Source organism: Lepisma saccharinum, chromosome 1 (genome assembly GCF_977018435.1).
Source record: "Lepisma saccharinum chromosome 1, izLepSacc3.1, whole genome shotgun sequence".
In the NCBI taxonomy this organism is placed as follows: domain Eukaryota; kingdom Metazoa; phylum Arthropoda; class Insecta; order Zygentoma; family Lepismatidae; genus Lepisma; species Lepisma saccharinum.
In genome coordinates this window covers 219,642,468-219,658,744 of record NC_139229.1, presented here as the reverse complement: position 1 = coordinate 219,658,744, position 16,277 = coordinate 219,642,468, and the positions used below count along the sequence as shown (strand labels likewise).

General features: G+C 37.5%; 1 protein-coding gene across 1 annotated transcript; it reads right to left on the bottom strand.

Annotated features, from left to right (window-relative positions):
* Positions 1–1,059: 1,059 nt before the first annotated feature.
* Positions 1,060–15,989, bottom strand: Rrp47 (Ribosomal RNA processing 47). The gene is made up of 2 exons (XM_083128011.1): positions 15,799–15,989; positions 1,060–1,937 (listed from the first exon to the last, which is right to left on the bottom strand). Exon 2 carries the CDS (start codon positions 1,918–1,920, stop codon positions 1,354–1,356), a length of 567 nt encoding a protein of 188 aa, XP_082984137.1. The 5' UTR covers positions 1,921–1,937; positions 15,799–15,989; the 3' UTR covers positions 1,060–1,353.
* Between the last annotated feature and the right edge of the window lie 288 nt (positions 15,990–16,277).

The following is a 16,277-nucleotide window of genomic DNA, read 5'->3' as shown; positions in this document are numbered from 1 at the left end:
CTACACATTTATATATTACACTACTACAAAATAAACATACATTAATAAACTACCTAGGTCAGCAACTTTAGTGTATTTAATAATGAAACAAGACTTAATTATGTTACCAAAATAAACATCTTATTTTGTGAACGAAGTGGGGGGGAACTACAATTTTTCTCCTTATTAATAATTACAGCAAATGAAATTTGTATAAAAGAGCTGTTAATTTAAGCAAGTTATTCACTTGTTAAAAATTCCATTCAGAAATTACTTTTTCATACCGAGGCAAACAGCAGCAAGAATTTTTTTTTTGAAATGGGGAGGAAAGAGTTTCATTCAATCTTTTACTTGTTAATGGCACCACTTTGTTCAGGATTGTCTTGGACTCTTTTCATTTCATTCAATTATACATTAAAATGCTTTGATTACTCCCACAGGGTCCCACTTGGTACATCGTTTCTTCTTTGCTGTTTAGACCTCCCTGATGGTGCAGTCTTTGCTTTGTAATCAAGGGCTCCCAGGTTCGATACCCGGTGGAGGCACATAGTGGTTCTGATCCCACTTTAAACTGTAGGTCGTCCCGATTAGTCTTACTGTGCACAAAGTGGACTTAACACACCAAATCAATGAATCTTCTTTGCTGTTTATGTGCTCTGCATTCCCAGCAGTTTTCTTGTGGGAATGGGCAGAGTTCCCTCTCCCCTAATACTATTAATCCAAACTCAGAGTGGTATTGGTCATTCCTTTGAATGACTCCTTTCAGTGAGTGTGCTCTAGTGAACTGGCATATCTTAGCACTACACTCTTGTCACTGGAATCTGTGGAGCAAGGTCAGGCATAATGGCTGAGAAGGGGAGAAAGTGAGTGGACAGAGCAAAGCATTGCATGTCACTGCAAATGCCTGGTAGCTGCATCTGCATTTTTCCCTCCATGCACTTATTTCCTCTCTCGTGTTCATTGGATGAACCCAATCGAGTCACTACTTCCTTCGCTTGCTCCAGAGATTCCAGACACACAATATTGTTCATCAATAAAAAGATTGGAAGGTCTTACATATTTAAAAGAATAACTACAAGATTTACAAGGTTCTGCATATTTATATTTATTATGTCCATAACAATTTGAAAATACTGTCTAAAACAGAACCGGAACATACATGAAATAGGTGTAGGCAATTTATCAGATAATTTTCATTGCTTGTTACATAAAATGATTTGTTCATTTTTACTTAGGTCAAAGTTTTTACAACAAATTTTAACCAATGAACACTAATTTTCACTAACTTATACAAAAATCTGAAGAAGAAAAAATATTGTAGGAAAAATGTTTAATTTGTTTTAACATCGACAAGAACTTGTTACATTTGAAGTACTACGTGTTAGTCCTGTTTCGTTTCTTGCCCCTTGCTACATTCTGTCCACGCATTCTCTCTCTCTCCTTTCTTTCATTCTGTCCATGCTGAGTATCTTTTCTATTTCTTGCATTCTGTCTACATGGAGTCTCTTTTCCATTTCTTTCATTCTGTTCTCCCGGGGTCTCTTCATTTCTTTCTTTCTGTCCTGGTTCCCACAATCCACTTCTAATAAATCTCCGAGCAGCTGCCTGGTCTACACGTGGCATATTCTGCCGATCTTGAAGTTGCTTAGCTCTCATCATGTACTCCTTTACACGATCTAATTCCCCTTTCACACTGTGACATGTCGGATCTCGTCCTTGTGTTCGCATGTAAACCCAAAACAATGAATTCAAAGAGTATGCCAAGAATAGGTCATACTTGGCCTTATCCGCTGGACAAAGTCTTGCATATGTTTCTGGAGCACACGGAGTTTCTAGAATTTTTCGAGCATTCTCAATAGAAGCATCAAGATCACTGAGTTTGGAAGATAGAACAGGACACTTCAACATGTCATCATCTGTATTTTCGGTTGATTCAGTCATTCTACTGATGGATGCACCTGCAAAAAGCAGACAGTTCAGATTTTTGGCACTTAATGGCATAGAAACATTCACAGTACAGAAGTGCCAGTGACTACAAGTATCAAATACATACTTCACTTAAGGTTACCAAATAAATGTTGTACACAAATTGACCTTTATATTTTTGGGTATAAGAATAATCACATCCGTCAGTTCTAATTGTGTTATGATTGTTGTTATAAGTTTTACTGATATCCACCTGTGCACTGCAGTCCCATGAAGCCACACATGGGTGGATCCACATATTCTTGATCTTGGCAATAGAGGAGATGATGTGATCGCTCCTTTATTAACTGGAGTAGTGAGATACATGTCAGAGGAAGTTTCTACCTGGGATCACCCACCACAGGAAACAAACCAAGGTCTCCTGCATGGCAGTCAGATCCCCTACAGACTGCACTTTTACAGAAGGATAAGTTACACAAAAATCAAAGTCCACTTTTTGCTCAGATGGCTCAATCAGGATTGAGTCTTCAACATAGTGTCTTCACATAGGGCTGAACATGGGACACCTTGATTACATGGCGACACCATCAGGGAGGCGTCATATGCAAAATATTTAGAATACTTGAAAGTAGTGTCATAGAAAGTTTGAAATTTGGAGAAAGTTATTTTCCTGTTTTAAATTCAGACAGAAAATGTGAAAGGGATGAAAGTATAAATAAATGTATCTGCACAAAAGAAGGAACAAGTAATCTAAATCTCTTCAAAATGTGGGTGAATAACAGTGACGTGCCGTGACTTTGGTACTTGGGGAACAATTTTTTTTTTGTGTGCATCCTCCTCCTCCCTTTCTATACACACAAATGCATAGACTAGTTTTACTACGACAGAAGAATTTAACTATTGCAATGAAAATGAAAAATTTAGAAGAAAATCTGAATTTTATTAATACATGTATGCAAATACCTGAATACTGTATGAAGTTTCTCCAAAAATTACATGTTACATGCAATTTGCATCTCACTTTATAGTATATGGTACAAAAAATGAGACTTCACAGTCAAAATTAAATACAGAAAAAGATGTTAAATAACCAGATGCAAACTTAGGTATATTCTACTATTTTCTATTTGACTGAAAATCTTGTTGGCTTGCACTTGGCTACACTTGCACACAAACATACATCCAAAGATCATGTGCAAACTAAAGGTTACAAGGAGTCAGAAATCATAGTGTAAGCATCACTGCCTAATTTTTTGGAGTAGAAAAAAACACATTTTTATTATGTTTCTCCATTTTACTACCAATAATGACATTCAAATACTTTTTCAGCAAGCGGACTCCTACAAACTTGATGGTTGTGCCTATGCACGCAAACACACATGCCTGAAAGGAATTTTAAGAAAGCACACTTTGCAAACAATAAACACATGCAAATTCAGAGTACTGCATGAATATTTCATATCCATGAGTTCATTAACCATTTTTTCATTGGGATTGTCTCAAATCATAATTGATATGTTTGACATTTTTAACAACAGATGTCAGGGGTTTTTAGTTTTGTTTTTATTTTTACTCTCGAACATAGAGAGAGAGTGACGCTCAGTCAGTTCGCGAGACAATATGACCGAGTGTGCACGGTGATTTCATTCCGTCCATCACGTTGCATTGCAGCAAGTTTGTACATACATGTAATCTTTGTTTTAGTCAATATATCTTCGTTATTATCAGTGAGTGTCATTTGCAATCGTCCAAGTCGAATCACCTTATGGAATACAACATGGTCCTCCACTCCAGAGGCATGGGTTTGTGATAAAGCGACACGCATTAAGTACTATCATTTTCTTGGCGTGCATCGTACAAATTAGGCAGACCCATCTCGGCCCAACAGGCAAGCACATTTTGGTACTCAGAGCCACACATAAAACATTCATTTTTGGTCCTTACCAGCACGGATGTTTCAGCTACGTGATATTCTGTTCAAGAGCTAGTGCAGTGCGAAAACAGCAGCCTTATTGCCAACAATGCAGCTCCATTGTTGTTTGCAGCAAAGGAATCTAAACAGCTGGGCGATAATTTTCATGTATCAGTTTCTTCACGACAACGGCGCAGGAGGTCGGTAAGTATATTTTACTTGTCTGGCTCATTTCCTTGCATTTATTTCCTTTACCCTTTCGTGTTTTGCTACAAAATGAGTGAGAGCGAAGTGCAACAGCATCTCGTTAGGCAACGAGGGACATTAAAAGGAAAAATCACTCGAATGGGAACTTTCGTCAATCAATTCAGTGAAAGTGAAGGAAACATTAATTGGAAATACAGGAACAATATTAGAAATTATTGGACTTTCAATACTCGTTTCAATGCATTGTCTCACATTTGGGTGAACATTGAGCAAGTGCAAGATCAGTTAGAAGCTGAAATTGGTGCATCGCAGGATGACGTCAGAGATGAATTGGAAACTGCGTACTACAAGTTGAGTGCTCGGATGCAAGCTTTATTATTGCAGCATAATGCTGTCAACAAATCGCATATCACAACAACACGGCTCAAACTTCCTACAATAGAATTGCCAACCTTTGAGGGTGATTATCGGCACTGGTTGTCCTATGAAGACACTTTCACGTCTTTAATACACAATAACAAAGACATCGCTTCCATTCAGAAGTTTCAGTATCTACGTTCGTTGCTCAAGGGCGAAACGTACAAGCTCATTCAGAACTTACCCATTACGGAGGCAAATTACGCAGTTGCCTCGAAGTTGTTAGTGAGTAGATATTCAAACAAGAAGCTAATCGCATCATCGTACATTCATAAAATATTGTACATCAAGGCAGTCAGTAAGGAAAGTGCTCAGGAATTGCATTCCTTTGTGGGATGTGTGACAAGAAACTTAAATGCAGTAAATGCACTTTGCACAGATGTACCTTTGGCGGACATGTTACTAGCATCTCTTTCGTGCCGAAACCGCTAGGTGTGCATGCTCCTTTCCCTCAAAACCACTCAGCATTTTGTGTCTAAACTAGATTCAGAAACTAGGAAGGCAAAATAGTGAAACAGATTTTGTCAGCATGGATGATTTCTTTTCGTTTTTGGAAAGACGATGTCAAGCGCTCGAAAGCATTCAGCCCGCACCAAGTGATGTAAATAAACAATCAGTCAAAACTCAGCATTACAATGTAAGATCAAATAAGGGTTTTTCGAAGTCATTCATTAGTACAACTAATGTGAACTCCTGTTTCTTCAGTAAAGAGCCGCATCCTCTCTTTAGGTGTGCATCATTCATAACAAACAGAAGTATGATTGTGTTAGAAGGAATAAACTCTGCACGAACTGCTTATCTCCAAATCACATACTGCATCTATGCAAGGCAGGCTTGTGTAAAAAAATGTTCGCGCAAGCATAACACATTGTTGCATAATGATGCTCCATCAAGAATGTTATTTTCCAGCACATAATCTACGGAAGCAGGCAATAATGATAATTCTCAAGTAACGCAAAACGAGAATCAAGATCCAACTCCACAAACTTCTTATTGTGCACTCCAAGGGCAACATACATCACACGTGTTACTCTCCACGGCAGTGGTAAAGGTTAAGAATCATGCAGGTCAATGGATATACTGTAGAGCAGGGCATGAAATTTCAAGTTTGAAATCAGTCGCCGGACTAAAATCTTTGGTCGCCACTATTTTATATTGATAAATAATAAAAATATGAGCAATTATTAAATATTAATGTTTGTGTAGCGCTGTCATTCTGCACTGAAGCACCACTTATCAATCGCAGCTGCTGGGTCAAACACAGACAGGGAGGATGGGGGGGGGGTCCGTTTACGGAAACTATGAGCAAATCATCCAGTGTTTCAGTTTTCAGAGAGTTCCTGTAAGTAGTGTTGAGTCTGTTGTGACAGCTGAAACCTCTCTCACATGAAGCTGTGCTCACTGGTAGAACAGCACAAAATGTCAAAAACTGGAGCAAATTGGGGAATCTTGCTGAACACTCCACACTGTGGATCTTCTCCAGCGTCTGATTCAAAGCTGGAGATGGAAACAAAAGTTTGTATTCTGTTCACTCTGCTGACAGAACATCCATTTTCTCATTATAAAGGCTCGGGTTCAAGTATATGTAGAGCTTCTTTATTTCTTCTATCCCAAACTGAAGAATAATTTCTTTGGGAGGCCAACCCAAGGTGTCGAAAACATGCAGAGATGCAATCGCATCTGTTGACATAGACGGCAATGTTTCTGTGATGTACACCTTCGCATTGTTAATTAAGTTTCCTCTAACAGTCTGAAACTCTTGCACATCCCTGATCTTCCCTGAAATGGATACATGGTCCAAGAAATCTTGTTCGTGTGGTCCAACATTAGATTCCAGGTCAGCCAAAACTGAAATACAGTGTTCAATTCTTATTTTCAGAGATGAAATCAAAAGATTCTTATTTTGTAGTGCCACGCTTAAAGGGTTCAATTTCCCGTAGAAATTCAAAAGGAAGTACAGAAGCTTAACAAATTTAAATTGCTTCAAACTTTTCAGCAAATCCTTAGCTTTAGCGCCATCATTGTCTTTTCTATGGGCCACCTGTTCAAGATGGGTCACAACAGCTTTCCATGATTGCAAGAGAGCTCTTTTTGCATGTTCTTTGCTGGCTAACCACCTAATAGTGTGGATGTCACTCAGTTTTAGAATTTCTTCTATAACTTCTGCCGTTTCTCTCAAGAGGTGAAGTCTTGAGGCGTGTTTGACACACATTTGAAACAACGAAATTTTAGTCGCCAGCCCAAAACTTTTGGTCGCCAATGGCAACCTGGCGACTGGAAATTTCGTGCCCTGCTGTAGAGCCTTACTAGACAGTGGATCCCAGAGGTATACCCCACCCTTTCTTACCACATGATGGTCTTGGAACTGACAGTACCTTCAATCGGCCTTGAACTCTGGAGGGAATGATGCTATCCGGTTGATAAATTATTTGATATTTTATCTGTGTATAGTCGTTCTGATGAAGCGTTAAGCTTTAAGTAGGCAAATTTGCCACATTTATGTTTTGTTAATACAAGGAAAAAATCAATTGTGTTATGTAAAACAAAACTTAAAAATGTCCTCGTGCTGCTTTAGACAACTCATGGCACAGCATCCATCTATCAAACTTACGAATAACCTGTGATAACCATGAAAGGAGAGGAGGATGACAAAAATGTTTTGCAGCCATTGTTCCAAAGCACTATATGGAGAATACCAAGCAAATTGCTTTTTAAATGTAACTTGGACTTTTAAATTATGGCAAAATGTATTTCTTTGTTTAAATCATGCCAAAATGTTACTAATACTACAAGAAACAAATGTATGTTATAGCCAATTTCAATTGCCAATAAAACTCTTCCTATAAAGCAAAAAGTAAGGTCGTCAAAATGACTATGCCTTAGCTTTAGCATTCCAGATTTTCCACCTTAGCTCCCTAGCTTAAAAACCTGATCACTTAATATCTGGTCTCGAGCTTCGAATGAAAATCTGCATCCGAGTCGACCGAAAACCAAAAAATGCAAGCTACATTTCAAATCATACTTTCTCAGGTAAATAATACTTAACATAGGTTTTAACTGTGCTAATTATTCCAAGCTTCAAACTTTCTTCCCCAGTCATTTCTAATATTCAAAATCACTTTGTAATGTTACTAGAAAACTTGCAAAAAAAAGATAATACTAATAACAAAAATTAAACATTTGCACTATTACCTCGTGTAATGTTAATAACTGCATATAAGATTTATTTCATCCATGAATCACTTATTTACATATACACGCAATGATATCGGATATGGCAGTTTGTTTACAATATCCAAAACAATGTAGTATAATAAAACAATGAAATATAATTTATGGTTACAGTAAAATTATAATAGGGGAGACCGGGGTAATTAGAACATGGGGTTATTGGAACATGTTAATGTAGAATAATTTAAAACGAAAAGACTGGTGTAATAACATTTCATACCTATGTACCTACACTAAACCTACATGCAGAAAATTTGTTATTGGAATAACTACACAAAAGTAAGTTTTATTTGACTTTTATTATACACCTGCAAAAATGATGTGACGCATGCTTGGTGTTTCTCTGCTTCTGCATATACTGGATGTGAATGAAAGAACCCTTTCAAAATTTTCTTCACCCCTATAATAAAACATAAGGGCACACATCATTTCATGTGAGTTTGGTTGTCTATGGGCAATTTGCCTGGTTTTTATAAGCAAAGTTCTTATTACCCCAAAAATTTCTGCAAATGGGTTATTAGAACATTGTGTAATTTGCTTGATTTCGCTTGGGTATACTAGATTGTACATGTAACTATTAGAAGTTTTTTCTTTACTACATTGTAGAATGGCCTGTAACCTTTCAAATAAATCATAGAACACTGATTTTCATTCACACATATTTGCTTCACAGCTGGGAAATTGAACTTTATGAAAAAAAGACGTTAACTTGGGATTTTATTTAAACAAGCATTGATAACTCCAGAAGAAGTAGAGCTATTGTGTTCAAATTTGCAGGGTAAATGGGACATTTATATATGATGTTCGTATTACCCCAACAGCAATCTAAAGCTATTCAGTTGAAATTTCTAACTTATGTTCCATTAACCCCAAATGGGGTAATTGGAACAATTTTATGGTGTCATGACAATTTATTTTTTTTGGACGTGTATTTGCAATGCAGGTATGGTCATTATTTTTTTCAAAAATATGCAAAAGATGTCCTTTTAAATGGTAGAAATTTTAAAAAAATCCATCAGTAACTTTCTGAGTAATTTACAGTGGAACTTCTACAGGCTGTTTCCTGTTCTAATTACCCCGGTCTCCCCTACAAAATAATACGATGTCAATACAATACATGGTAACTGTGGAATAGGTATAAATTTACAATACTGGAAGTATCTCCGATTGCTTTGAAATTACGCCTACTCACTAATTTCGGCCTCATAATCAAGAATCTGCAGTTAAAAATTGGCGGTCACTTCCAGAAATTGTGAAATTACGTGAACATATTAACGCTATGATTGTCGATACACTATTAGATTATACTATTATATTGTAGCCATGTTTGATGATGTGAACAAGTGAAGTTCGCTATTTGAGAAAATGGTGTCTTGCATAAGGTGGAAAAAGTGTTTGCCCCACGGTAAGGTTAGGCAAGCATAGTAAAAATTAAGGGTCATTATAAACATAGTTTTGAAACGCTAATCATTGCAAAAAATAGTTGTTTTCATAAATCAAGGGTGTTTACTCTGTTGATGGACCCACTTATTTAGTCTTATTTTGCAATTTCTAGATGTGACCGCCATATTTCAACTGCAGATTCGTGATTAGGAGGCCAAAATTAGTGAGTATGCTGAATTTGAAACAAATTGGAGATACTTCCGGTATTGTAAATTCGCTCCGTAGAATATAATAAAATATCATTGAGAACAACATAATGTAATGAAACTCTGCAATGAAAATGTCACCTTTTACCAGTAACCACACAATGTTTGGAGCCTCGGATATACATTGAGATGCCTCAGTATCAGTATAGCATAATGTGGTTACAATACCGGTACCTATTTTATTTTTAGTAAGATCTGAATTAGCGAAAGTTGTGAAGAAAAAATACATACATATATTATTGCAAACTTAGATATTCATCACTTGAGTAAAAGCAGTGTTCCAGTAAGTATTTGTACGGTTCTTTCTTAAAAGCTTTGCAGGTTTCAATGTTTTTTTATGTGGTTTGGAAGGTCCTTTTTTCATACAGAACTGTATTGTGTACAGGTATTAGTAAGTTAGTTTTATTTCTTGTGTTGTAATTGTGTATGTCATGGTGGCACGTAAACAAATCGTAGAAGTTTGCTTTTACATAGCAGAGCAGGTGAAAAATGTACATGCATGGGAGTGGCAGAAAACCAAGATCCCAGAACAGCTTCCTACATGGTTCCTTTGGTTTTGTCCCCATCATGATTCGTATAACTTTATTTTGTAAGATAAAGATTTGCATACTCTTGTATGCATTTCAGTACTAATTTACTATTCCACAAACAGATTTCTTCATGTTTACACAAGAAACTACTTACGGTAATAAAAAACCTGTAGCATTGTCTAACATCTGGAAGGTGTTTTCTGTCATGTGGGAATGTATCATAGCGGAAATTCATTATTTTTGTTGAAAAGTAATTCTCCGACGCACAATAGCCTTTGGCGCGTACACCTCCGTAGATTATCGTGTATCGTGCTTGTGTTTTGTCGATTCCAGGGTTTCCAACCACGCCATTGTTTTCCAAAAAGATGACGTGTCATGGATGCGTGGTGAAATTCAAACCGAGTGTGGATGATCCACGGAATTTTGTAATTGGCTACTTGAAAAATGGGTAGCCCCACAAACCATTGACGGATAGCCCCCAAACCATTCACGCATAGCCCTACGAACCATTTCCGGCAAGGTTAGGCAAGCATAGTTAAAATTTTGTTTGTAAAGTAATGGAAGTAGCTTAAAAAAAATCCACTTGAGTATTTTTTGGGTTACGAAGGTTGGAAATACTGCATCAACAAAATACAAGCATGAAGCACGATGATCTACGAAGGTGTACGTGCCATACTGTTTCTTACGCAAACGAAACAAAGCTAATAAAGAAGTACTCGTAATGTGAAAAATTGAAATTACTTTCATCAAAAAAACGTGAATACACCTTCAAGAATGTTCCGCGAAGCAGATACTTAAGTACGAATGTTAAAAGTGACGAAATGAAGAAGTTACATGTATTTGTGGAATAGTAAATTCTTACCTGCATTTCCCCATAATATAATTCCGTACGTTAACAATGATTGAAATTAGCTGAATAAAATTGTTTCCATGTCTCCAAATTTGTGGTAGCCTTTATTACCTTGATGGCGTAGATTATCTTGCTGACTTTGCCTGTCAAATAGTTGATTTGTGGTTCCCAGCTAAGATTTTCGTTGATCCACAACCCTAAAAATTTAACAGATTTCTCATAGTTATCCACATTGTTTTCTAATTTGATAGAAGGCTTACCTCGTGGTTGGCTCATAGTGTGATGGAAATTTACTGCTATAGTTTTATTGACATTCAGTTTTAGTTTGTTTATTGAGATCCACTTAACAAGATCCTCTATTGTGTGACTAATGTTGGAAAGAACATCACTGTTTGAGCCAGTCATCACCACACTTGTATCATCAGCATACAAGACAGAGTTCAGGTTTTTTGGTAAGTCATTTAGGCCCAAGTTCCTTTTGTTTTATTGCGATTTCATCATGCTACAAATGCAATTTTTACATGGATCGATTTCGATGTAATCTGTTAACACATACTGCGGAGTTTTAGCGATTACTTAAGATTTTGTTCAATATATGCTTTCATGGTTAGGTTAGGCAGGTTAGGTTTGGTTCCCTTAGCATTAACGTAAGTCCCTAAATGCATTATATTAAGGTTCCGACTTACTTCTACATTCATTCCCATGCTTCTACGATATTTACTGTCGCTTGTTGACTGAGAATATTTTGTCCATGAGAAGTGCGTAAGAAAATTTTCAACTTGATTTTTTCAACATAAATAACTTTTTTCGAGTCCAAACAGTGCTCATTACTTTAAGGAAGGTTCAAATTTCGTGTGACAATGATTTCCAAAATTCTACAATAAATAGTGTTTGTGCTAGGAGAAATCATAAAACAATCTGAACCGTTACCGTCATTTATGTATAACACAAACAATATTGGTCCCAGTCAAGATCCCTGACTCCACATGTTATTTTGCATTGCTCTGAGACACATGTTGTTGTACACCTGCTTATTTCATCTACCTTCTGAATCTCTCTACGACTAGAGTACGGTTTTGTAAGTAGGATTGAAACCATTCATTTGCTATGCCTTTTATTCCATACTGATTTAGCAACGTCAGTAGCTGACTATGAGGCACTAAGTCAAAAGCTTTTGTCAAATCAAGAAACAAACTTATACATTGGTCCCTGTTGTCTAGCAGATTCCTCACATTCTAGATATTCAAATATAGCGGAACGACTTAAGATGACCGGACCCCTCTCCGATTTTCTTCATATTTGGCATACTCACTAATTGAGGCCTCCTAATCACGAATCTAAGTTAAAAGTTGTTGGAAACGTCTAGAAATTTGAAAATAAGCGAAAATAAGACGTTAGTTTTCGAAATAGAAACAGTCGATTTTCGCGAAATTTTTTGTTTCACAAGGATACTACCTGATACTACCACAACACCAAATTTGAACTAAGAGGTTTGGCTAGAAAAAAACCAGATTGATGTTGCTATTGGCAAACAACGAATTCGCGAAGGTTGAGCAATACTATTCTATACTACCATAACCTGCCTACAGAATGACTAATTGCCCTGGGTGCAGGCCTCTCAGTTTCGCTGTGTCACTTGGACAAAGCGGAACGTGCGTCTGTGCTCCGTCGGAAATATGCTGAGTATTAAAATGGAACAGCGTGTCAATATGAGGTTCCTTTACAAACTGGGGAAATCCGCAACAGAAGCGTACGACATGTTAAAATCTGTGTACGGGGATGAGTGTTTATCATGCACACAAGTGTTTGAGTGGTTTAAACGGTTTAAAGTAGGACAGGAAATGATCCAAGACAACCCACGTTCAGGACGACCATGCACGTCGAAAACGGAAACAAACATTCAAAAAGTGAGTGATGTGATTCGAAAAGATCGTCGACTGACCATTAGAGCAGTTGCTGAAATCACAGGAATAGACAAAGAAAGTGTTCGACAAATTTTACATGAGAATTTGAACATGAGTAAAGTGTGTTCAAAACTCGTACCAAGGAACCTGACATTGGAACAGAAGGAAGCTCGAGTGAACATTTGTACGGACACTTTGAAGAACATTGAAACAGACCCTACATTCTTAGAGAGAGTGATAACCTGTGATGAATCGTGGTTTTTCACGTACGACCCTGCCACAGATGATGCAACCCCACAGTCAGTGTTTCAGCCTCGCTGTGTTTTCACTAGAATATGATGTGTCGAATATTTTTTTTTTTAACTATGCTTGCCTAACATAACTTAACCTTACACAAAATGTTTTTTGGGGCTAACGTCAATGGTTTGGGACGTATGAGCATAATTTCAAATCCGGGCACGAAAGTTGGTATTTTCCGGTGAAAGAGGTTGCAACACTGCATAAATCGACAAAACACTCGCACAACGCACCCTGAACCAGTACACTATCGCCCGCCATAATGTGTTACAGAATCGAAATAACAAGTAACAGTAAGTATTCGTAAATGTAAGAAATAGACATTATCTTAGGTAGAAATGCATTATTTGGTACTATTATCGTATGAGGGAAACACCTACGAATCATATATTTCGGTTTTTTTTTACATTGCTAACGTGTTATTTTCGAATGCGGAACAATTCTTAAGGTGAAATAATGCATTTCTAACTAAGATAATGTCTATTTCTTCTATTTACGAGTATTTACTGTTACTTGTTGTTTCGAATCTGTAACACATTATGGCCGTGATAGCGTACTGGTTTAGGGGGCGTTCTGAGTGTTTTGTCGATTTATGCAGTGTTGCAACCTCGTTCACCGGAAAATATCTACTTTCGTTCCCGGATTTGAAATTATGCTAATACGTTGCAAACCATTGACGTTAGCCTCACAAACAGGCCCGTAGCCAGGCAGGGGCCAGGGGGGGCTGAGCCCCCCCTGGAACTACCGTCAGCCCCCCCCCCCCTGGCACTGAAGTCAGCCCCCTTGACATTAGGTAAAACTATTGTGTGTAATTTGTTTGCAGTGAAGAGTAAATATGTAGACAGCCGATATTATTTTGCTCACAACTTTGGTGAAGGATAAATTCAGGGAGCATGAACAGCAGCTATTACATTCACTCATCTTATTTATAAGAAGTGTAAGTAGCGGCAAGTATTTAGGAGATTCTCTTCTCTAGACTTTAGAAAGTTCCTTCACAGGGGACCTTCTTTATCTGTACCTTCGTTGCCCCTGTTGCGACCTCCCATTTATACAGAAATCTGTGATGTTGATGTCATTATGTAAATTCCCTGCGCATTTGTGTCAGGTGAACAGCTCCCAAGTTTTGGAAATGGTGGGGAGTTTTATTGTTTCGGCCGGGGAGTGGAATGTACGCTAGGCACTATGATTCAATATTGTCCACCTTTTCTTGGGTGATATAAATATCTGTATCATCAAACGTAGTATGGAGTGTGTAGTAAGGGATGATTTTAGTAAGAGCCAATTAACACTTCAAGCGATATTTTAAAAGATATAGAAAATCTGTAGTATTTGTGTGATATTTCTAAACTGTATGTAACTTAATGACCCCCCTCCCCCACACATAATTTACCTTCATTTAACACTGTTAAACTTTTGAAAAATGGATTTGATTTACAAAGCCCCCCCCCTGATAACCTGTGAGCCCCCCCCCCTGGAGATCAATTCTGGCTACGGGCCTGCTCACAAACCATTGATGTTAGCCTCACAAACCATTGACGCTAGCCCCAAAAACCATTCACGTTAGCCCCAAAAACCATTTTCCGTAAGGTTAGGTTAGGCAAGCATAGTTAAAAAAAATTAAAAATACTCGACACGTCGTTCTAGTGAAAACACGGCGAGGCTGAAACACTGGCTATGGGGTTGCATCATCTTAACACATGGAACATTGCGCTCTCGTGCAGAACGCAAATGGCGGGAGCAGAAACAGCGTGTCGGACAGAGATTTTCGCAGAAAAAAACAGCATTCACATTAAAATGGATCAAATCTACATTCAGGAACTTCCACAACGTTAAAGAAAATGATTTCCATAAGTACTTTCTCCTGTAAATTTGAAGGAATCAGTTTCCCTCATACGATAATGTTACCCATTATTTCGCCTTAGGAAATGTTCCGCATTCCAAAATAGTACATTAGCAATGTAAAAAATATGATTTATAGGTGTTTCCCTTATACTATAATAGTACCAATGTCAAAAATTGACAAAACGAAGAAGTTATAGGTGTCCGGGGAATATCAGATTTTTACCGCTAAAATTAACGAGTGAGAGGTGTTCGGGCGATATCGCATAATTACCCACAATTGTTAAGTACGAACCATGCGAAACACAAAATATCCTATTGTAATGTGTCTCCGATCTATGAAACTGGTACTAAAATAGTTTATTTCGATTTCCATACTTGACCGCCAATTATTACATGCAGATCCGTGATTAGGAGTTCACAATTAGTGAGTAGGAGAAATTTTATAGAAATTTGAGAGTGGTCGGGTATTGGGTACTACTTTACTATACCAGACACCTATCATGGATTTATTTTGCAATTTTTTACATTGCTAACGTGTTATTCTGCATTGCGGAACATTTATTTAGGTGAAATAATGAATTTCTAACGAAAATAATGTCTATTTCTTACATTATCGAGTACTTACTGTTGTTCCTTGTTTCCCACAAACCATTCAAAATCCATTGACATTAGCCCAAAAATTCACGATAGCCCCACAAACCATCACGGGGACGAGGTATGCCTACTAGGTTAGGTTAGGCCTGTTAGGTTAGGTTCCATTAGCACTCCTTTCGTTCAATTTAGCATATACGGACAATACGGAGCGTATTGTGCTCTCGTGCAGAAAGCAAATGGCGGCAGCAGCAATAGCGCGTCGGAAATAGATTTTCGTACAAAACCACATGCATTCGCATTAAAATGGATCAAAACTGCATTCCCGAACATCAACAATGCTACAGAAAATTATTTGCGTAAGTACTTTCTCCTGTAAATTTGAAGAAATCCGTCTCTGGTATAGTAAAGTGTTACCGGGTATTGTAGTAAACTCGTTCCTTTAAATATAACACAAACTTACCAACGTTTGCAGAATAGTCGTACGAGGTTATCAGATTTCAGAACTTGTGTTCACATTCAGAACCACAGCACAGTATATACCACAGCACAGATTAGAATTAGGTTTATAGAACGGTGCAAATTGAGTGTGTTTCTAATTGTCCTAAATCATCAATTGTTCCAAAAAAAAATTAAAAAAATGACAACTTCCTAATGTAATTACCATTTCATTCACATTAATATCTACTATATATCATAGGCGCCGACTCCATGGAGCTTGGGGGGGCTCGAGCCCCCCAATGTTAACGATGTGGGGGCAGAGCCTCCCAAATAATTTTGCCTAAGAGGATCTAATGTATTATTTTGCTTTTCTTGTAAAGTTTACTCTGTAGTGTGCCACATGAACTTAACTTTAAATACACATTTGAAATGTTCTAGACCATCAACTTTGGGGGGCTGAGACCTCTAAACCATCAATTTGGCGGGGCCATGACCAGAGAC